The sequence below is a fragment of the Nannobrachium achirus genome, assembly GCF_963921795.1.
Source record: "Nannobrachium achirus genome assembly, chromosome: 17".
Classification (NCBI taxonomy): domain Eukaryota; kingdom Metazoa; phylum Chordata; class Actinopteri; order Myctophiformes; family Myctophidae; genus Nannobrachium; species Nannobrachium achirus.
In genome coordinates this window covers 4968385-4992550 of record NC_137824.1, presented here as the reverse complement: position 1 = coordinate 4992550, position 24166 = coordinate 4968385, and the positions used below count along the sequence as shown (strand labels likewise).

General features: G+C 41.9%; 1 protein-coding gene across 2 annotated transcripts in view; it reads left to right on the top strand.

Annotated features, from left to right (window-relative positions):
- LOC308301650 (ribosomal protein S6 kinase alpha-2-like) overlaps nt 1–19441 on the top strand; it is a 52621-nt gene extending 33180 nt beyond the window's left edge. The window contains exons 11-16 of one of the 2 annotated variants that reach the window (XM_080745713.1): nt 2334–2391; nt 2994–3072; nt 14552–14646; nt 17231–17386; nt 17882–18001; nt 18936–19441. In XM_080745713.1, the coding sequence (XP_080601839.1) occupies nt 2334–2391; nt 2994–3072; nt 14552–14646; nt 17231–17386; nt 17882–18001; nt 18936–19021 (594 nt within the window). In that variant the 3' untranslated portion in view covers nt 19022–19441. Of the gene's footprint in view, nt 1–2333; nt 2392–2993; nt 3073–14542; nt 14647–17230; nt 17387–17881; nt 18002–18935 lie in introns of both variants that reach the window. The other variant, XM_080745712.1, reaches the window with a different exon arrangement.
- Nucleotides 19442–24166: the final 4725 nt, after the last annotated feature.

The window sequence follows — 24166 nt, the reverse complement described above, 5'->3', positions numbered from 1 at the left end:
CTCGCTAACTTCGGAAGCGTGTTCCGGACGATCGAAATATCGCTTGGTTATGTTTATCGCGTGGGTTCAGAGATCTTGTGTACCGATTTTTGTGACGTTTGGAGAAAATATGTGGGAAAAGAGGCAAAAAGTGTGTTTTGAAGAAAATTCAAAATGGCGGAAAATCTATCCTGACGCAAATGGGCGTGGCCTATATGGGGAGATGCGTCATGGCCCAAGGAATCCAGGGAAAAAATAATTTTAATTTTCCGACCTACGGTTCAAGAGTTATAGGGCAAAACGTAAAGTGGGGTGTTATAGCGCCACCATGTGGCCGAATGATGTAATTATTTTTTAATTAATTCTTAAAATTATTATGAATCTCCTCTCCAAGTTTTGAAACTTTAGACCCTATGGTTTAAGAGAGAGAAAATAATTGAATGTGAGTTTTTGCTATTCCCATTATAAGTCAATGGGGGAAATTAATTCACTAATAAATTCATATCAATTAAACTATACAACCTTTCTGTTAGCAAAATGATAGCACTCGATTCCCGATGAAGCCGGTCGATTTGACATATGGCGCGAGTGTGTGGCGCAAAAACTGTGGGCCGTGAAACGCGCCGAAAAAAAGTTTATCTAGAAGAATAAAAAAATAAAGTTTCCCTAGAACAGGGGTGGGCAACTTTGATGATAGAGAGGGCCTCTACATTTTCACACTCACTCCAGAGGGCCACAATGCATATAGCAAAAATAGCAGATCTACAAGCTCAAAACGCGTTGCAGGGCGACGCGTTTTGAGCTTGTAGATCTGCTATTTTTGCTATTTTTGAATTGGAATCCCTTTTTTACGGGAGATGTGTTAACGGTACACACCCGCGCGACCCCTCATCAGTTTACAGACATCAAAACAAGGTACAAAAGAACGAGCCAAAGAACGTACAATTGGCATCGCGCCGCCGTGAAAAATGGGGCGAACGGGAACGTCCAAAGCGGTAAAAGAGTTAATGCTAGTCATTAAGCTACTAATATAGACTGAAGTAATTAATGCTAGTAATTTTTTCCATGTTTGGAATTGTAACAGCTGAAATCAATAATAATATCAGTACTCCATTATTAACCTGAGGGCCGCATTAAGTGAAGTTGGGGGCCGCATGTGGCCCCCGGGCCGCCAGTTGCCCATGTATGCCCTAGAACTATAGTGTGTTGCCCTGTAAGGGCAACCACACTAACTAGAAAATGTGCAATTTGGGAAATTGCGAGTGTGGTTGCCTGCCCTGCCGCCCCCTATGGGTCGAACTGGAAATGCTTTTGGGGATTTGTTGAATATCCCACCCGTGACTTGTGGTTAAAATTTGGTGTTGACTGGATGTTTTGTTTCTGATTTATGGCTACTTACAAAACGGGCTCCTCCCGCTAACTTTGGAACCCTGTTACGGAAGAACGGTATGGACTATCAAAATATCGTTTGAATATGTTTATCGCATGAGTCCATAGATCATGTGTACCGATTTTTGTGACATTTGGAGAAAATATGTAGGAAAAGGAGCAAAAAGTGTGTTTTGAAGAAAATTCAAAATGGCGGAAAATCTATCCTGACGCAAATGGGCGTGGCCTATATGAGGAGATGCGTCATGACCCAAGGAATCCAGGGAAAAGGGAATTTTAATTTTCCGACCTACGGTTCAAGAGTTACAGGCCGAAACGTAAAGTGAGTTGTTATAGCGCCACCATGAGGCTGAATGATGTAATTATTTTTCAGTTAATCCTTGCATGCATTATGAACCTCCTCTCCAAGTTTTGAAACTGTAGCCCTAATGGTTTGTGAGAGAAAAATTATTGAATGTGAGTTTTTGTGATTCCCATTATAAGTCAATGGGGAAAATTAATTCACTAATAAATTAATATCAATTAAACAATACAACCTTTCTCTTAGCAAAATGATAGCACACGATTCCCGATGAAGCCGGTCGATTTGACATATGGCGCGAGTGTGTGGCGCAAAAACTGTGGGCCGTGAAACGCGCCGAAAAAAGGTTTATCTAGAATAAAAAAATAAAGTTTCCCTAGGACTATAGTGTGTTGCCCTGTAAGGGCAACCACACTAATAAAGTTTCCCTAGAACTATAGTGTGTTGCCCTGTGAGGGCAACCACACTAATAACGTTGGTTCAACGTCTAGGCTAAGCCTAACCATCTAAACACATTTAGACCAGTTCTAACCTGATTTTTGACGGGCATCTAATAGCCGGCTATGGCTCACTGGGGACTCAGCAGAACTCTCTCTATCTCTCTCTCTCTCTCTCTCTCTCGCTCTCTCTCGCTCTCTCTCTCTCTCGCTCTCTCTCTCTACAGGCTCCCGTGCCTGTGGAGTCTGCAGTGGAGCTGCACCTCCTGCACCTCCTTCATCAAGGTAGGGCCACACAGAATGAGCAGTGTTCAAATTGCTAATTGTAACTCTTTCACATGCTTACCTATTTGGAGTGTTATGTTCTTCAAAAAGGTGGTCTATCATTCATTCATGCATTAGTAGGCTAGCTGAAATGGTTATAGTGGTTTTCTCTTGCTGTTTACTAAAGCTGTTGTAAAGGAGGGTAAAGGGGGTACTTGGGATTCAGAAACCAGCGAAAGGGGGTACTGAAACCTGTCAGCTAGCTTAGCTGGAGAAATCAAGGTCTTCATCAGCTACGTCTTCCCTTGATCTAATTCCTTTGCAGCTGATGCTTTAGAACTATCAAATAGCAACCAATCACGGTGGGACCAAGTTATACCAATTCATTGAGTCCAATGATGCCACTCAAAAGTGTGTATGACAAGCGGGCAAAATTCGATGTCAGCAGGATCTCATAGGCTCCAATGTAGCCCGAGATGGTGGGTTCGAGTCCCATTTCCGACAATCTTCAATGCATGTCTCAAAATCCAAGGTCAAAGATTTGAAAATGTATCGATTACTACATCTGTGGGAACAAGGATATGGACACATAATTTCCCAATCCACATGTGCTGTATCCACAGGAGGCGGAGACGTAGAATCTAACATACAACCAGGGTCCCCCAGGGTCTTAGACCACAATGAACCAGAAGAAAAACCAAGGTAAGGCCCAGTATCCTGTGTTGGAACAGTACAGTTGGAAGTAGAAAGGTGCAATTCTGGGAAATTGCAAGTGTGGTTGCACTGACGTGAGTCACAAGGAATCCGCTAAGAAATTGATTCCGTCTTACCATTTATATAAAATATTGGAAGGTCAAGTGAAGCTTGACCAATCCTGTCTGATTGGACATTAGTTGCGACCGAAGGTCGCAGTTTACCATGAGAAATCGTAGATTGTCTCCGTCTGTCTGTCTGTGTCAGTCAGTCAGTACACATTTTTACAGTCTATGGGTTGGTTCCCTTGTCACTGTGACATCACAGATGATATCACAGGTGACATAACAAGTCCATATATGTATTCCAACCATGTATTCAGCAGAACCCCTTTTATGCTCATGAAGATCCCTGATGTCATCAATATGTATATCACTGGCCAGATGGCCAAGACATGGCCCATATCTGTGGCCAGTTCAGATAGGCATCTCCATGTATGGGCATAAAATATATTGTATGTATATGGATATATAGTATCTATACTACCAGTAAGACTCCCTAATCGGGAGATAAGCGACCGCTGGTCGCTTATCTCCACAAATAGGCCAAAAGTTTGTTTTACCAATTATCAAGACATACGGGCAGTTGACAGTTTGCCATGGTTACTCATTGAAGTTGAATCTCCATATATGGAGATAACCTACGCATCACACTAAGTCTGACCTCACCAGCCCATATTTGGGCATGAGCAACTTATGTCTCCATATATGGAGATATGATGACATCACACAGTCCTCAGCCGATGATGTGGCGTGATGTCATACAATACACAAACGAGCCCTACAGTATAAAGGGGCAATTCTTGCCAGGAAAGAAGCATTTCTTCGACTCAGACCTTATCGCCAGGGTTGGCTTATAGCAGCTGTCGGTAGGACCATATATGGATTCTGTTAGTGTGGATCTCCTAACAGGGCATCATCTGGGATACAATCCCTTTTATGCCCATATATGGAGATCCCTAACAGAATCCCTTTCATGCCCATATATGGAGATCCCTAACAGAATCCCTTTTATGCCCATATATGGAGATCCCTAACAGCATCCCTTTTATGCCCATATATGGAGATCACTAACAGCTAACAGAATCCCTTTTATGCCCATATATGGAGATCCCTAACAGAATCCCTTTTATGCCCATATATGGAGATCCCTAACAGAATCCCTTTTATGCCCATATATGGAGATCCCTAACAGAATCCCTTTTATGCCCATATATGGAGATCCCTAACAGAATCCCTTTTATGCCCATATATGGAGATCCCTAACAGAATCCCTTGTATGCCCATATATGGAGATCCCTAACAGAATCCCTTTTATGCCCATATATGGAGATCCCTAACAGAATCCCTTTTATGCCCATATATTATGGAGAAATCCCTGCTCTGAGTATCTGACATCAGTGTGATGTCACCTGTTTATGCCCATATATGGAGATCCCTGCTCTGCGTATCTGGTTGCTATGGTAAACAGTTGGTTGCTAGGGTAAAAAAACATGGTTGCTATGGTAAACAGTTGGTTGCTAGGGTAAACAGTTGGTTGCTAGGGTAAAACCATGGTTGCTAAGGTGGTTGCTAACATACACTAACAGACCAGCAACAACAGACTGTTGCCACAGCAACGTACACAAAGGTTTGTGTACACATGTGGTGTGATGTCATACTGATGCGGAGATATGAGCAGGGCAAAGGTGTGACGTGTGACGGACGGACGGACGGACGGACGGCCGGTGGAGGTTTTCATAGTAAACTGCTCCCTGACGGTCGAAATAATTTTGCGAATGTCTGTCTGAGTGAGTGAGTGTCTGTCTGTCTGTCTGTCTGTCTGAAACAGCGTTTCTCCTCAGTGGCTGGAGCAATTGATCTGAAATCGCATCACCATTAGCATATGAACACACCTGACATAACTGTGAAGCCCGTTTGTCACTTTCACAAATCATATGCTGTATACCAGTAAGACTCCCTAATCGGGAGATAATATCACAGCCTCCACCTCTCACGTCATACGGGCAGCCATAGTTACACCTGGAATGTTGAATCTCCATATATGGAGATAACCTACCCATCACACAAAGTCTGACCTCACCAGCCCATACCTGGGCATGGACGACTTATATCTCCATATACGGAGATGGCCATATATGGAGATACGATGACATCACAGAGTCCACAGCTGATGATGTGGCGTGATGTCATACAATACACAAACAAGCCCTATATAAAGGGGCAATTCTCACCAGGGAAGAGAGCATTCCCCACTAGCTGAGTATCTTAAGATGGTTGGATGTGATGATAAGCCACAAATAGGCCAAAAGTTTGTTTTACCAATTATCAAGACATACGGGCAGTTGACAGTTTGCCATTGTTACTCATTGAAGTTGAATCTCCATCTGAATCCCTTTTATGCCCATATATGGAGATCCCTGCTCTGAGTATCTGACATCACTAATCCCTTTTATGCCCATATATGGAGATCCCTGCTCTGAGTATCTGACATCACTAATCCCTTTTATGCCCATATACAGTATGGAGAGCCCTAACAGAATCCATTTTATGCCCATATATGGAGATCCCTGCTCTGAGTATCTGACATCACTGCGATCTCACCTGTGATGTCACAGTGACACATCACCTCAGTATCTGTGATGTCACAGTGACACATCACCTCAGTATCAGGCGTTACACGTATACATTGAGCAGGGCAAAGGTGTGACGTGTGTGACGGACGGACTGACGGACGGACGGACGGACGGCCGGTGGAGGTTTTCATACTAAACTGCGACCTTACGGTCGCAATTAGCATTTTTATGGTGCATCTACTATCTATTCTGCATCTAGCATGAGGCACATCTATTCTGCATCTAGCTTGAGGCAAAATCTTTAACCACCTCTGTGTGTGTGTGTGTGTGTGTGTGTGTGTGTGTGTGTGTGTGTGTGTGTGTGTGTGTGTGTGTGTGTGTGTGCAGGCAGGCAGGCAGGCAGGCAGGCAGGCGGGTGTGTGTGCAGGCGGGTGGGCGGGCTGGGGGGGGGGGGGGGGGGGACAGTATCTCTGTAGCCATTAAACGAAACAGGTTTCTTACATTGATGCTCCTACATCATGCAAGCACCAGTTAAAGTTACTTTCCATCCCTCATATACTGTGTGCACAGTGCACATCCCATAACCCACACACTGCACATCATTTTGGAGCCCATATCTTTGAACGGGTAAGGGCTAGTTATTAATAAAGGATAAAATAAAATAAAAAGTCCATATATGGGCATTCCCTGAAACAAAATCCCTTTTATGCCCAATTGCCCATATATGGAGATTTCTGATGTCATCAATCCCAGGCCCTAACTGGCTCAAGAGCCAGTTATGGGTAACTGGTCCGATATACATCACTGGCCAGATGGCCAAGAATTCTCTCATTTGCAAATCCCGCCCCATTCTGCCCTGTTACTATGGTGGTACTAATGACCCTGGGCAGATTGTTTTTATAGTGGCAGTGAATGGGGGGAGAGGGTATTTTCATTGCCTCATTATTGCAATTTAAAGTACCAAAGGAAAAACATCTAGGTGATATTAATAAAAAGGGAAGACAAAGGTACAGTAGTTACATTGCAAAACAGGGGGTTTCCCCCGAAAATATATGTTTTAATTTGTTTAATCCCAGTGGGACAGAATCACCATTGCAGATTATTTTATAGTGGCAGTGAATGGGGAAAAAATATTTTTCATAGCCTCATTACAGCTATATAAAGTACCAAAAAAAACACATCTACGTGATATTAATAAAAAGGGAAGAAAAAGGTACAGTAGTTACATAGCAAAACAGTAGTTTCCCCCCGAAAATATATGTTTTAATTAGTTTAATCCTCTGGATCAGACAGGAGATAAATAGAAAGAGAAAGTGCAGTGCATCTTGGGTAGGAAGATGACAGACAGATTATAGTTCTCCTCACATAATAGGCTGGCTTTCGTAATTCTGCCCATTTAAAATATATGTACCCAATCGTAACTCTTAGTTACATTGATAAGGTCCATGTGAACTAGTCTGTTGAAGCTTATTCATTGCGACCGTCAGGGAGCAGTTTACTATGAAAACCTCCACCGGCCGTCCGTCCGTCGGTCGGTCACACGTCACACGTCACACCTTTGCCCTGCTCATATCTCCGCATCAGTATATAGGGCTTGTTTGTTTATTGTATGACATCACGCCACATCATCAGCTGTGGACTCTGTGATGTCATCGTATCGCATCAGTATATAGGGCTTGTTTGTTTATTGTATGACATCACGCCACATCATCAGCTGTGGACTCTGTGATGTCATCGTATCTCCATATATGGCCATCTCCGTATATGGAGATATAAGTCGTCCATGCCCAAGTATGGGCTGGTGAGGTCAGACTTTGTGTGATGCGTAGGTTATCTCCATATATGGAGATTCAACATTCCAGGCAATGCTCTCTTCCCTGGTGAGAATTGCCCCTTTATATAGGGCTTGTTTGTGTATTGTATGACATCACGCCACATCATCAGCTGTGGACTATGTGATGTCATCGTATCTCCATATATGGCCATCTCCGTATATGGAGATATAAGTCGTCCATGCCCAAGTATGGGCTGGTGAGGTCAGACTTTGTCAAAACGATGGTTTAGTGATGAGTCATCAATTTTCACAGTCTTTTGGGGTCAGTTTTTAGCCCAAGGAATGTTTTTCATGCAAAACAAATGCTTGCAATGGATTCAGAATAATTAAAAACCCCTAGTTTGACCCATCACATCCCACTTAAAGCAGATTTTTTTGGGAGTAATTTTTTCCTTTATAGTGTAGTGTATAGTAAGTGAAGTTAGGTAGGTCGTTTTCAAAACTTTCCCCTGATGGGATTCCTTGGGACTTTTTTTGCCCTCACTAAGGACATATTGAGGATACAGAATCAGTTGAGTTTGCTACTATTGCAATTTGTTTTAGGTTTTTTGAGCGGTGCTAACCGCTCCTATAGACGCTTAAAAAAAAACATGATGTCACAAATGATGATGACATGAGTCCGCTAGACCAATGAAACACTTCGATTCTGTTGATCTGTCCATGATGTCATAGTCACATAGGCACCCGATTGGTTAACTCTGATTTAGAACGCGTTTAGGCCGCCTAAATTACGTCATAAAAAATTATTGAGCGGTGCTAACCTTGAATTTCAAAATTGTTGGGGTCATGTGTTTATCTATAATACATGAAAACAAACCACACCTTTAGACAGAGCGCTTTAATCACAGGGCCCTGTCTAAAAGTGTGGTTTATTTTCATGTATTATAGAGATATCCAGCTCAAGACAATTTTGAAATTCAAAGAATATAAATAAACGGCTTATAATTATCATGTAGATCGAAGTACGAGCTTTACCATGCCTAACCAACCCTATATCCTGGACACTTCATGGGAGCGAAAATTCAGTACAGCCATCATTTTGCAAGAAGACATCAAATATCGTCCCAACAGAAATAACACTCTGCCACATGCCAGACTTGTCATTTCGAATGACTTTGTCTTCAAAGTATCTGAACATGACCTTTCAGGGTCATTAGAATGCACTATCCTCATGTATTCTAATTGAGCGGTGCTAACCGCTCCTATAGACCGTTTTTCTACCAAAACCATGATGTCACAAATGATGATGACATGAGTCCGCTAGACCAATGAAACACTTCAATTCTGTTGATCTGTCCATGATGTCATAGTCACATAGGCACCCGATTGGTTAACTCTGATTTAGAACGCGTTTAGGCCGCCTAAATACGTCATAAAAAACTATTGAGCGGTGCTAACCTTGAATTTCAAAATTGTATTAGATCAGGACAGGACAGGAGTCAGGTCAGGACGTTCTTTGAATTTCTCTATAATACATGAAAACAAACCACACTTTTAGACAGAGCGCTTTAATCACAGGGCCCTGTCTAAAAGTGTGGTTTGTTTTCATGTATTATAGAGAATATCCAGCTCAAGACAATTTTGAAATTCAAAGAATATAAATAAACAGCTTATGATTATCATGTAGATCGAAGTACGAGCTTTACCACGCCTAACCAACCCCATATCCTGGACACTTCATGGGAGCGAAAATACAGTAGAACCTCCTTCTCCTCTTTGGATCTGCAACTACTGTTGAATTTTGTACAATCGGTCTCTCATCTTGCCGGCCTTCTGGCTAAACTGGGACAGTGATCATGAAGGTGATACCTATAATAATGTCATGTTTGGCAGATCCTGGCAAATCGTGGTATGAAATTCAAATACTTCGGCTTTGCCGAAATAATTAGTATAGGGTCATAAACAAAATCTAGAGGCAAATAAGGTCCCTGGTTGCCTAACTGGCTCTGGTGGTAGAGCTGGTTCTGTCCAGAGATGGTTCCGTCCTCTATATGGATTCGTCGTTTGATTGCTCTTAGGGCTACTAGCATGGCTCTTACCATTTACCATCTAAGAAAGAGAGAGAAAGAGAGAGTGATATCTTCTAAGACAGTTCGGGCACTTACAGAAGGTCTTCTTGATAGATTCAGTCAAGTCAGTGGTCTTGAACATAGCTGACAGCTGTTGTACCTGGCTGACAGCTGTTGTACTTGGTTTTACAGCTGTTGCTGCAAGGTCTGTGGTTCCAGAACATACAAGGCCTGCTTTTCTGGAGCCTCCTGACCCAGGTCCTGTTGCTCTGGATCCTCCTCACCCATGCTCTTCTATGGTTCGACCCTCCACCATCTTGAAGAAGGATCTTTTTTCTAGAACATCCTGACTCAAGGTCTGTGGTTCTGGAATCTCCTTGACAAGGGTCTATGGTTCTTTTGTATTCTTGCCCAGTTCTTCGGGCTCTTCGGGCCCAGCTCTTCGGGCCTGCAATTCTGGAGCCTCCTGACCCAGGTTCTGTTGCTCTGGATCCTCCTCACTCTTTTGGGAGTATTCTGGTTACCTCCAACATTGAATGACTTAATAACGCTTAACCTTTAATTGTATCTATTATTTATGTTGTGAATGATGTAAGACCTATGTCATATCTTCTAATATAATATTTTGAAAGCTTTATTAAATGTGTTTCTCAATATATACACCATTAGTATTAACCAATTAAACTTCATCTGAGATTTTTCATATAATGACTGGACTAAAAGGGTGAGGTCGCATGTCACCCTGAGGCGTCTTACTAGTATATTGTCCAATCACAAAAGGGACAGAAATCGTCCATTGAACTCAATGGACTAGAGGTTTACTCTAGGTGAAATAAAAGTTTGCAGAAAGAAATGGACATGCCTATAGTGTGTGCCAGCGGCTACGTCATTGTAGTCCTTAGCGGCCATTTCTTGGGTAAAAACACAGGTGTTTCAATTGTTTTATTGCATAGAACTAATACTATAGTCTAATCAGAACACCTGTGTAAGGCTGTGTTTACCCAAGAAATGGCCGCTCTTAGAACTACATTTGGCACACCCTATTATAGCAACCACATTAACTAGAAAAGGTCCTGCTCAAAGCACAGGTCTCCGCCAGGTCAGGTAGGTTATCATGGGCCAGCAATGTTCAGAAAACTTAAGATGTCATTCTTCAGGATGGAATAATAATAATAATAATAAACTTTATTTATATAGCACCTTTCATACATAAAATGCAGCTCAAAGTGCTTTCCAGAGCAAAGATTTGTACACATGGTCAACAATAAAAAATAAAAATAAAACAAGAAACAACATTAGAAACATTCAAACCTGTCAATAACAGCTCTACAATAGAAACATTTTACCAACAGGGCGGACATGAAATATAGCAACCGAATCTACAAATATATGTGATTTTGGACACAATCTAGTATACATAATCTAATTCAGTCAGATAACACACGATAAGGATTGAAACAATGTTTATTATTATTACTAGAAGCTCGGCCGCCGAGCGTCTAGTAGGCGACCTGGCCAACTCGGGAACAATGTAAATAGGGAATGAATGCCCCGCCCTTTAATGCAGACCCCATTATACCTGTTGTCATAGGATCTGTTTTGACCACCTGTTTGCGTGTGTCCATTTATGCCCATATATGGAGATATCTGTCTGTCCATGTCAATTTTATGCCCATATATGGAGATCTCTGTAGAACCCGTTTTGACCATCTGTTTGCCTATGTCCATTTATGCCCATAAGGAGTTATCAGTCTCTAAGCGTCCATTTTATGCCCATATATCGAGATCTCTGTAGGACCTATATTGACCATCTTTTTGCCTGTGTCCATTTATGCTCATATATGGAGATATCTGTATCTGTCTGTCTCATCTATTTTATGCCCATATATGGAGATCTCTGTATCTGTTTGTCTGTGTCCCTTTATTCCCATTATGGAGATCTCTGTATCTGTCTGTGCCTCCGACTGTGTTGCAGACAGTGCCGGTTCCCCCTTTAATGCAAACCCCATTATACTTGTTGTCATATATGGACACAGGCCATATTCTTGCCTGTGTCCTTTTGAGCTCATATATGAACATCAGGACACGTCATACTGATGACATTCAATACGTAACCATGGCATTTTTTTGTTGTAGCGTACGTGATGTCAGAGCCTTTTATGAAGTGATGTCACAATGAGTCAGCGCTTGCGCAGGTTTCCTCAGAAACAGCCTGATCATTTCCGCATACGGAGATTCCGAACGTTTCACGCCGGTTCGGGAAAACCGCGCATCAGGTTGGGTCGAGGCCCGGCACTGCACTCCGCACCGCGGCGGGGAACGCGCATGCCGAGTCTGAAGCCGGTGGGACGAACGGTTCTCGAGATACGTGCATTATTTTTGTTGACTCATGTGGCGTACGTAATGTCAGAGCCTTTTATGAAGTGAGGTCACAATGAGTCAGCGCTTGCGCTGGTTTCCTCAGAAACAGCCTGATGTCAACAATCATCTCCGCATACAGAGATTCCGAACGTTTCGCGCCGTTTCGGGAAAACCGTGCATCGGGCCGAGGCCCGGCACTGCACTCCGCGCCACGGCGGGGCACACGAGTGCCGAATCTGAAGCCGGTGGGACGAACAGTTCTCGAGATTACGCGGATTACATACACACAGACACACAGACACACGCAGACACGCAGAGATTTGTCGCATTTATAGATAGATTATAAATGAGTAATACAAGTGTGTATATGTCACATTTATCTTGGCGTCAGGCTCTGCTTCTCCCTGCTCAGCGCAGCACAGAAGAACATCAATAACCATTAGGAGCAGGGAGATATACATATATATAAACACCCCCCATGGGGAACAGAATTAGCAGCAGAGCCTACTGGTGGTGCTGGGGAGGCGGTGGCGGCAATCAAGTGCCAGCAGCCCATCAGCAAGGCAGGAGGAAGTGACAACTGAGCAGGCTTTAAGTAGGTTGGCAATGATCTGCTGACTGCCACATCGCCTGTAACGTAAGACTGGCGTAATAGCGTTGTAACCAGTGCAGGAATTTCAGGGAGGCCATGAAGGCCATGGCCGTCGTTGCCCCTCAGTTTGGCCTTGTGCCCCTCAAAGAAATTGTACGCCCTGAGGCCACATTGGCCTTAATGCCCCATCAGACTGTACCACTTTCTCCTCTGTCTCTGTCTTGCCAACATGTAGACACCAATGCCTTTGTTGAGTCCACATTTTTAAACCAATCAGTATCTTTGATTGGCGCAGGGCTGAGCATGGATCAGATTGAAAATACCAATGTATTTATTTCACAGCAGATAGTCTACATTACATTTAAAATCATCCTTAACCCTTAAATTAAATTAATTCTTTCAGTGGACCAAAATCTTGTTTTATTTGATGGCCTTCCTGCCCTGGCATTTGGCCTTTGTGCCCTCAAACAATGGACAACATCAAAGGCCAAGTGGCCTTGCCCCTAAAATGAAGAAATTCCAGGCCTGGTTGTAACAGAAACTGAATGCAACCGCAATGTACCACTCGAGTATATGCTGACTGAACTAATTCTGCAGGTTTCATACATTTATAGTAATGTAATATAAAATGAAAAATGCAGGGCAGGGGTTTTTCCTTGGTCTCTAAGGGAGTGCGCCTGCAAAGTTTCACGCTGATTGGTCCAGTTATAAGTAAAAACTTAAATCAGCCTGTTATAGCGCCACCATAAGGCCGAATTGAAAAATGTAGGTCTGCATTTCTTCCATAGCCGAGTGGGAATGTGCGTAAAGTTTCACTGCAATCACACAGAAAAGAGACAGTAGGCTATCTCTATAGTCATGTGATCATGACTGATCAGTGAGATATTTCATATTCCATCCTGATTGGCTAAAATTGGCTTCCAAAGTTTGGAGGAGTGGTCTGTTTTGTACAAAACCTCTAATCATGAGTGCAGTGTGTGATTGCCGTGAAACCTTTCACGCACATTCCCACTAGGCTGAGGAAGAAATTACATTGGATATCAGCAACCAGATGTTTGCAATACAAACTTTATATATATTTTTCATATTACTCCAACAGATTTTCTCCAAACATCACGCAAATCGTTCACATCTCTATAGTGATCAAGACCGATCTGTGTGATTTATTTTATAGTCCATCCTGATTCACCTCTATATTGACTGAATTGTGAACATTGCTGGCACACAATAATGTACCTGACCTGTGCTGTGTGCTCCAAGGAGCACTTTGTCTAGTTTTATAGTTGCTTTTGGTAGATCATAATGTTATCATGTGTTATAAACTGTGTGTGACATTTCATTATGTGTTAATCCATCTAGCCGGGGAGCCACTGGGCCAAACGCTCAAAGAATAGGATGTTACCTGTGATGTCATGACATACTTTTAATTTTAGTTTTTTCTATTAATTTGGTCATCAAGGTCCACAGAATGAGAGGCCTGCTCTGCCGGAAATCCTGCGAAAAAAAGTTATGGTCATTTGTATATTCACTCCATCGACTTCAATATACAGGAAAGAAACACACCAAAAAAAATATGCTTTAAGTAGCATGTGAGAGGTCAAACTAGGGGTTCTTGATGATTCTGAATCCATTGCAAGCATTTGTTTTGCATGAAAAACATTCCTTGGGCTAGAAAACGGACCAAAATAAAAGTGAAAAGTGATGACTCATCACTTTTCACAGGTTTGAGAGGCTGAAATCTAACCCAAGGAATGTTTTTCGTGCAAGACAAATGCTTGCAATGGATTCAGAATCATGAAGAACCCCTAGTTTGACCCCCCACATGCTACTTTTTTTGGTGTGTTTTTTTTCAGTATAGTGAAGTCAATGGGAAACTTTTTTTCGCAGTATTTCCGGCAGAGCAGGCCTCTCATTCTGTGTACCTTATTGACCAAATTAATAGGAAAAACTACAATTTGGAGTATGTCATGACATCACAGGTCCTCTCTCATTTTGGCCCAGTGGCTCCCCGGCTAATCCTATGTCCTCTCCCTCTTGCTGTCGAGGAGCACTTTCAGATGCATACAGGGATGGAGTCTGGGCTTAGCCATTTTGGGGAGCATCCTGTTGATAGTCTCCATGTTGTATGGGCCGCCTTTCTTTCTTGAAGCAGGTAAATTTATTCTCCTCAATACCTTTCGATTCAACCCCTACATACTTACACCTAGAAACACCATTCAAACTTTAATATGTTCAGCTTACTGTGGAGTCGTGTGCTTGTACTTTCAGAGCCGGTTCTGGGCCCACGGGGGCCCTAAGCATGATTCTGCTATGGGGCCTTCCTGCGGGCGCGAGTGTATATATATATATATATTTTTTAAATATAAATTAGCCAAATTGCAAAATCGTCATGCAATGTAGCATCAAATAGCCTAACTTAACTAAGGACTGGACAAACCCCCAAATAAGCATAGATGTAGGCTATGCCAAGGCGATGATCTGAAACATATTATAGTAGGCTATATAATTTGTAAATATACATACCGTATAGCACTAAATCCTCCGCACCCCCCCCCCCCCCCAAAAAAAAAAGTATATAAATGAATAAATAAAAAACGACAACAACAGGCAACGTATTTTTGCTATGTTTGATTTGTTCTTTTCTTATTTAAATACAACATGAAAACTTCCCCATAGACCTTATTCACACCGCGGCCATCTTTGATCACATGACTTCCTGGGATAGCAGCCTGTATTACAAACCATTGTGAACAATGGAGCGATAACAACATCAACATCCCCAAAATGATTAAATAGAAGGGCTACAGTAGATTGATTACATCCATGGTAACGATATTCAAGCTAAGTTAGGTTGCAACCTTACTGTGTACAAAGACCATCATATTAACTATTTGTTGTTAGATTGTTCCTAATTAAGCAAGCACTAGTCTGCACAGATACTGTAGCAAGTCTTTGTACAGAGTAACAGTGTAACCTAACTACCATGAATATTGTGGACGTAGGAAGTCATGTGATCCAAGATGGCCGCGGTGTGAATAAGGTCTGGAGCACCTGCAGCACCCCTAGTTCCCACGGCTATGGCCGGAGCCACCGTCTGTGCCAAAACATCACATTCACTTTCACTTTCAGCGGTGCAGCGAAAGCAAAGAAAGTCACCACAGTTTGATTTGATAATTGCTTAGTCAATTATGAAGGGATTTCTAAAATTAAAACGTCTCCATATTGCTTGGGAAGTCTACTTTGCAGAGAAAACGCGGCCTTTGCGATATGCTAATCGCGAGATTTCACATCGCGATATTGGTTTGAAAACGATTAACCGTGCAGCACTAGTTCTTTTCTGCAGAGGAGGGGGCGGTGGGGGCCTTTTTGGTCGGCGGAGCCTTACGCAGACTGCGTAGTCTGCGTATAGGGCCCGCCAGTGCTGTGTACGTTTCTTTGAGAGTTTTGTAGTTTTTTTTTAGAAGTGTAACTTTGAAAATAATAACTAGAAGCAGTGCTCTTCCGAGCACAGGTCTCCACCAGGCCAGTGCTATAACAGGCCAATGTAAAAAGGGTGGCATGTGTTCTTCACCAATCTTAGACCTTTCATGGCGCCACCATGAGGCTGATTTGAACATTTTGTATTGTAATTTCTTCCTTGGCCTTTTGCGAATGTGCATGCACAATTTCATTACAATTGCACGCTGTGTTTGATTTGAGGCATTTTGGTTGAAACTAATCAATCCTGCAAAGTTTGGAGGCCAATCTTAGCCAATCAGGATGGAATATTTAATATGGGACAGATCCGTCTTGATCATATGACTGTAGAGATACTGTGTACTGATTTGTGTTAATTTTGGGTAAAATCTGAAGAAGTAATATCCAAACATGTGTCTTACATAGGTCGGCCTCCTGGTGGCGCTATAAAAGGCTGATGTGAAAAATGCAAGGAAAGGGTTTTTCCTTGGCCTATAGGGAGTGCGCTTACAAAGTTTGAAACTGATCGGTGGAGTTATAGGTAAAACCACAAATTGGCCTGTTATAGCGCCACCATGAGGCTGATTTAAAAAAATTGAAGTGGTATTTCTTCCTCGGCCTAGTGGGAACGTGTGTGCGTGATTTCATGTTAATTGCACTCTGCGTTTGTGATTTGAGGCATTTTGTCCAAAACGGACCCATCTTACGAACTTTGAAAGCCAATCTCAGCCAATCAGGATGGAATATGGACAATCAGACAGATCCATATCGATCACATGACTGTAGAGATACTGTCTACTGATTTGCGTGATTTTTGGACAAAATCTGTAGGAGTAGTGTACAGAAATGTGATTTGCAAACATCAGCCTCATGGTGGCGCTAGAACTCGGAGGACGGACGCACGGACACACGGACTAACGGACAGGGGCGAAAACATACTCTCCCCCTGCCTTCGGCAATAATAATAATATTTTTTAGGATCTCGGGCTATTGGTCAGACTGCTAACAGGCCTTTTTTGGCTTAAGTATGAAATTTGGTGGCAAAGGATCATGGCTCATGGGCATAATATGGCCCAGTGTGTCAATCAATCTTTTAATTGACGCAGACTAGGATAAGCAACTCAGGGTCATTGACTTCTCTAATCAGTACAGGACAGTGGTGGTTTCTTTAGCAAAGAGGAAATCACATGAGGCATTTAAAAGTTTAGCATTTAAAAAGTCCCCCCCCCCCCCCCCCCCCGTCTGTCTGTCTGTCTGTCTGTCTGTGTCTCCAAAACCAGTCTTCGCCATTACATTGCTCTGCATGTGTAGCATTGGCATCATCCTTGGCTGTGTCGCCTCCTGTACCTGCTGTACCTGTTGTGTGCCGGCCTGTTGTAACGTCGCCTGCAAGAGGAGATGTTCGTTGGCTGCAGGGATTTTTCTCATCATTTCCAGTGAGTCTTCACATGCATGTTTACACAAGTATTAATCTAACACTGAGAGTGTACAGATGGGACCAGGATACTCTCAGATCAATCTCCACTTTATCAGAGTTAAATTAATACTGGGGATACCAGAAATCATGAACTATCATCTACTGTACCTCAACCTCATACTCCCGGTAGGCCTCTAAACAACACAAAGTGAATTCACTTACACCCATAGACAGCACCACAGATGCTAAATAAACAATGTTTTGATATTCTTTAACTGTTGGCATGTTGAGGAGCCTCTAAGCACATCTCCAAAAGTGCTTTTCCTTCTGCCCATTAATGTGCAATAGGTTAAGGTGGGAGAGAGGGGGTACTAAATATGTAAGTAATACAAATAAAACGGAACTGTCACACACACACACACACACACACACACACACACACACACACACACACACACACACGTTGATTAATAATCATGTACTGTAATGTAACTCATCTCCCTTCGTTTCCCAGACAAATGTGCTATCGTTTTTATCTTTGGTAAGATGAAGATGCATCACTGGTATAGGGGGGATCCCCTATACCAGTGGGCTGCTCTGTGCATGGTGGGGCTGGTCATGGTCCTCATAGCAGGTAAGGATAGAGATAACCCACAGACACACCTAACCCTAACCACACACATAGCCATGTAGTAAGAGTAATAAGATGTCGGACATATGGGCCAAAAATTAACCACATCCATCATTATCTTGGAATCTCTCTTCAGCTATAGAACTTTGCTCCAAGCTAAATTGTAATTGCTAGATTGTAGAATGTAATCTCTATACACTCTAGCAAACCTGCTTTCATAGAGCAGTGGTTCTCAACCTTTTCATGCCGTGACCCCCCAAAGTAATCATATTTGAACTGGGGACCCCCCACCCTGACAAGCGCTTGGACATGTAGGAGTTGAGGCATGACATTTACTTTGGCTCGGTTCCACAGATACATATTGTGAAAATAGCAGATCTACAAGCTCACAATGCCTCAGCTTGTAGATCATCCATTTATTTTTTGACAATTTGGCAGCTGTTTGACCACTTTTTATATTAACGTTTGTTGATTACTAATGATGCTGTAATGGTATGGTTTATTTTAATTCTGTTAGTTTAGGCATAGTCCTTAAATGTCACTTCACTCTCATCTGGGGATCCTTTATAAATCATGTTGAGAACCACTGCTCTATAGTGTAGATCAGGGTTCTGTCAACTTGCTGCTGTTATACAGATGCATACTTTTCAAGCAGACTGGTTGGTTCTTAACTTATTTTGTTTCAACTTTAAGGGGTGCACTTTTCATAATAATTATAATAATGGTCTTATAAGAGCAGCAACAACACTAGTATATCTGAACTGTTGCTGGAGTAGCGGGAACGCCACCGTCACCCCCTGCAATGTTGTGTTCCTCGGCTTGGTACCCTAGACATAATTCGGCCCTTGGGGAAAACTAATTGGGGAACCCTGGTGTAGATATTAGCTGTAGATATTCCTTAGATATCCATGACTGACCAACCTTCTGTCTGTGGCAGGTATCCTTTACATTTGTCTCTACATAATGCTGGCACGCTGTGGCCATAGCAGTGGGAAGTACAGGTGCTGCTGGTGCTGCAGGTGATGCTGCCCCTCCCCAGACTGAGGATGTTAGAATGTACAAATGATTTTTTCTTTTTTTTTTCTTTTTTTAACAAAATAAATTGGACTGACTGAAAATGTAAGAAATCTATATGAAGAAGATTTAGCAAGACAATCTAAACAGAACCCCAAAGTAGTTTGGGTTTACATTAATAAAAGGACAACAATTAAAACATCAGTAGGAGATCTATATGTTAACCAGGAAAATAAGAATTCCCCAAAAAACAGAGGTGGAAAAAGTACTCACATGTTGTACTTAAGTAAAAAGTATCAATACTGCACTGTAGATGTACTCCGTTACAAGTGCATATCCAGAATTCAAAATGTACTTGAATAAAAGTATGAAAGTATTGGCATCAAAATGTACTTATAGTATCAAAAGTAAAAGTACTAAATGTTTGAAAATAGCAGATCTACAAGCTCACAGCGTGTCACGATGCGACACGTTGTGAGCTTGTAGATCGGCTATTTTCAAATAGCCATGGTATAACATAGGGCTGAAGTGGGTTAATGTGTGTTTTATAATATTATAATTCATATCTGATAAGTAACTAATTGCGACCGTAGGTCGCATTTACTACCAAAACCTCCACCGGCTGTCTGTGAGTGAGTGAGTGAGTGAGTGAGTGAGTCAGTGAGTCAGTGAGTCGTCACACTTTTGCCCTGCTCATATCTCCGCACCCGTTGACCCGATCCATGCCAGATTTTACACACACACTCCTTGCCTGCCAAACTACAACCTCCAAGGACCCCCGGAGCCCCAGGGACCCCCAGGTCCCTGGGGGACCCCCAGATGTAAAAAATGACCAAATGTGCAAAAATTACCAAATGACCACCCCAACGGGGCTGCTCACGGGGAATTCCCGGGGACCACCCACTCCTGGTGCTCCAGAACGGATGCAAAAGTGGTGGCGCCCCCAGTGGAGGACCCCCTGCCACTGCAGCGCACATAAAATGCCGTAACTCGGCCTAGGAGCGTCCGGGAGAGCCGGGGCCGGTACCTATTCGTCCGCCAAGGCAACGCGGAGACCCCACCCCTCATTTCTCACATGGCCCTATTCTAGCGCCACCTTCAGGCCGATTTTTAAAACACATTTTTGGACACTGCTCCTACAGTTTTTGCCCTAAAATCACGAATATCACTACACAGCATGTCTACACTCATGTCATCAACATGGATCAGGAAGATTTTGGAAAAACACATTTTTGCCCTATTTGTGGAGATAAGCCACCTACGGTCGCTTATCTCCCGATTAGGGAGTCTTACTGGTAACTAACGTTTTCAAATATATGTAGTGGAGTAAAAGTACAATATTTGAATCCAAGATGTAGAGGAGTAGAAGTAAAGGTATTGGAAGTACTCAAGTAAAGTACAAATACCTCAAAAGTGTACTTAAGTGCAGTACTTAAGAAAATGTACTTAGTTACTTTACACCACTGCCAAAAACAGAGAAGGACTCAGAAAAGGCAGAAATACTCTCAGATTATTTTAGCAGTGTATTTGTGAACGAACCTGAAGGGCATGTTATACCTGAACTGCCAAGATATGATATGTAAAGGAACTAGCAAGTGTCATTGCCGAACCATTGACAATGTTATTTAATAATACTTTGGAGCAAGCAACTTTACTGTGTGGTTGAAAAAAAAAAAAAAAAAAAAAAAACATACATGCATCGTTTTCTGAGGCCATTTCTAGCCCAAGGAATGTTTTTTGTGCAAAACAAATGCCTGCAATGGATTCAGCATCATGACAAACCCCTGGTTAGACCCTTCAGATCCTACTTAAATACCCAGAAAAAAAAGTTTTTCTGGGTATTTTCCTCCTGTATAGAAAGTCAATGGGAGGCCAACTTGATTTGGCCGCTGTGGCGACCCCGAAGGTCGTCGGCTCGGGCGCCCTAGCTGAATCATTAGAGCAAGCTCTGGGCTACATATGTGCAAAATGTTGCGCTTTAAGACAAATTTGCACGAAATTAGCATTTGCTCCCCTTAAATCCCCACACTAAAAAGCTTTCGACAAAGTTCCTCACATATGAGACTAATATCAAAATTAAGGTCCTACTGCATAGACGACAGTTATTGGGTGGATACAAGGCTTTCTTAGTAACAGGAAACAGCAGGTGGTGGTTAATGTAGCCACGTCAAATTGGAAGTCAGTGACCTCAGGAGTCCCACAGGGATCTGTATTAGGCCCTGTTCTTTTTGTTATCTACATAAATGATTTGCCAAGTGTGTTACAATCTGATGCTTACCTTTTTGCGGACGGCACGGAATTATTTAGAATTATTAACAAGGACACAGATGTAACTCAACTTCAAGCAGATCTCCAGAGTACTAGCAACTGGTGTGATAGATGGCTACTGAAATTAAATCCAGACAAATGTATACAATTACACTTTGGGAAAACAAGCACCAACCTGGCTAACTATACAGTTGGAGACTTGATGGTTCACCAAGTAGAGGAAGAAAAGGATATAGGAGTTGTGATTGATAATTCGTTAGAGTTTCAAACACACATCTCTGAAAAAGTAAAAAAGAAAAAAGAAAATACCATGTTGGCAATAATTAGAAGAACTTTCATAAATTTACGCAAAGAACTATTTATACAATTATACAAGTCCTTAGTGAGATCTCACCTTGATATCACCCAACCCTCTTGAATTGGAGGGTTAGGTGATATTTTTATGATGTTGAACATTTTTCACCCTGGCGTAGAGGACGCTGTCCTGTGCTAGAATGTTTTCAATACAAATTCAATAAAAAAGGCCTATTTTAGAAATACAATTTATGTTCTTAAATGCTCTTCGTGATATCCGAATTTCATGGGAATAAAACAGAGTTATGTTTGGAGGGACTGCAAGATTGGTGATCGTACCCATATTTTCTGGGATTGCCCTAAATTGAAAACGCATATAAAAAAAGAAAAAGAAAACAGTTACCTATCTCCTCCCACGCGGGAACTTCATTTTCAGCTTATCCCAGCTGAGTGCTGCCCACAGAGGGGGGAGCAGTTAGGGGTTGGGTGTCTTGCTCAGGGACACATTGCTGGAGCTGGAATCGTAACTAGGACCTCCAGAATTCTAGGCAGGCTGACTAACCATTCAGCTATGGCCGCCTTGTTGTAAGGGAATACGTATAAGAATAAGTATTGACTATCCTAAATATAAATTTACCATCAGACCCAAAATTGTGTATTATTAGAGTGGTTCCGGAGGGGTTTGGCCAATAAACGAGTGGTTTACATTTGACAAAATGATCACCCTATCCTGGCTGCGAGCACTATTTATTTATATTATATACGAAATATTTAATTCCCCACTAACAAAATTATGATATAAACTTTAAATGATGATGATAATGGTTTTAATGGTTGTAAACTACATATTGCACTGTTGCTTAATTAAAATTTGTATTAGCTCAGTGGCCGCTATAATAGTTAAAGGAAACCTTGGGTGGGTCATGTCTCGTTGATCTGCCTGTTTTTTCATATGCCACTGTTGTCCTTCTGGTTGCCTTAAAGATGCTTTGTAATTGTTTGTTACTGTTATCTGTTTTATTGTTGTGAATGTATATTATGAGACTAAAGACAACTTTCCACATTTTGGACAATAAAATGAAACTAACTAACCAACTAACTGGGGGATTATGTGTTACTCCGATTACTAAAGAAAAGGTTTCAAAAGAAGAAACTGAAAAGACATCTAGAAACCCAAAGATTGTAAGGTAATAAGTACACAGTAGTACACACATTTAACACACACACACACACACACACACACACACACACACACACACACACACACACTTTCATAGTTATGATTAGGATTTTATGTTAACTTTATTTTTTACTTGAAGAGAATTGAACTTATGCGTTTGTAAATGCAAATATATAGAGAATAAGTTGTATATACTATATGCGTTTATTATTATTATTAAATGATCGATGATATGAAAATCAATGTTGTCAAATTTGTATTTTATTGTTTGTATCAATACTGTAATGTCTTGTCAAACATAATGTTTTTATGGTTTGGAAGAATGTTGCCGCTGGGTGTTAAGCCTAAATAACTGACTTCCAAATGACACTGACACTCAGAGTTAATGGGTTAAAAGGTTTGAGGACGACTGTGCTACACTACATGGACCAATAGACTGTATAAAAGATATGAACAAAGCAAAGCCATTGGTTCCTATGCAGCGCAAATGACACAATATGGTTCCTTGGCATGGGTGTTGCCATCATAGATTGTAAAGGCACCGGAGGATGCTATTGGCTGCCAACGGTCACGTGCAACCGCAGGGATAGAGACACACAGGCGCCTACAAATATGGCCGCCCTATTGTGATAGCGACCCCACTTTGGGTAAGGATGAACGGTGAACTGCAGCTGCCAATGCAATCCCAATGAGAGGCATCGTGAAATATCATAATTTCAGTGGTTGACTACTGAGTCCATAGCGATTTTTTTTGTGTTCTAATAGTGTCCCATGAGTTTAATTTTGCCTTTTTAAAGTGGCATATCTGTCATCTTGACACACTACCTACAATATACTTTAATATACTTCATCTGTGAGTCAAAAGTGCTAGCATTGGAAATCTTAAGTTTAGGTGGTCGCATACAAACGTCATGAACGCATCCCTTGAGGGTTTCAATACCCAGATATGCTTGTCTCTCATGTATAATTAGGCTGTTTATTTTTTGGAAAATGATCGCATCTCGCTTCTTCCAAACGGAGTCTTGCAGGTTATTTTTGGATTAATACTAACCTGGAGAATCCACTCTGTAGTTGAAAAGGTCGGGATCTTCAAAGTCGGCGCTCATAAACGCACAGCAGTGAAGACAGTGATGTCACTGAAAAGCGACAGGTTTTCTCTCTACTGTTTCCCCTCTTCTCTGTTAACATTATTGGTAACCCATTCAAGTGGCAAATTAAACGTGACTCACATCATGTATTTAGCAAACAAGAAGATATGTTATCAGGGTCAGGCCATACATTTGAAAACACATTTTTATTTAAATCAATATAGTCTTCAGTTCGTGTATGATTATTTTAATATTAGGCTAACCAAGGGTGAATTGCAATGACTTTCTATGGGCTGGCTTGCAGTTCACCGTTCTCCCTTACCC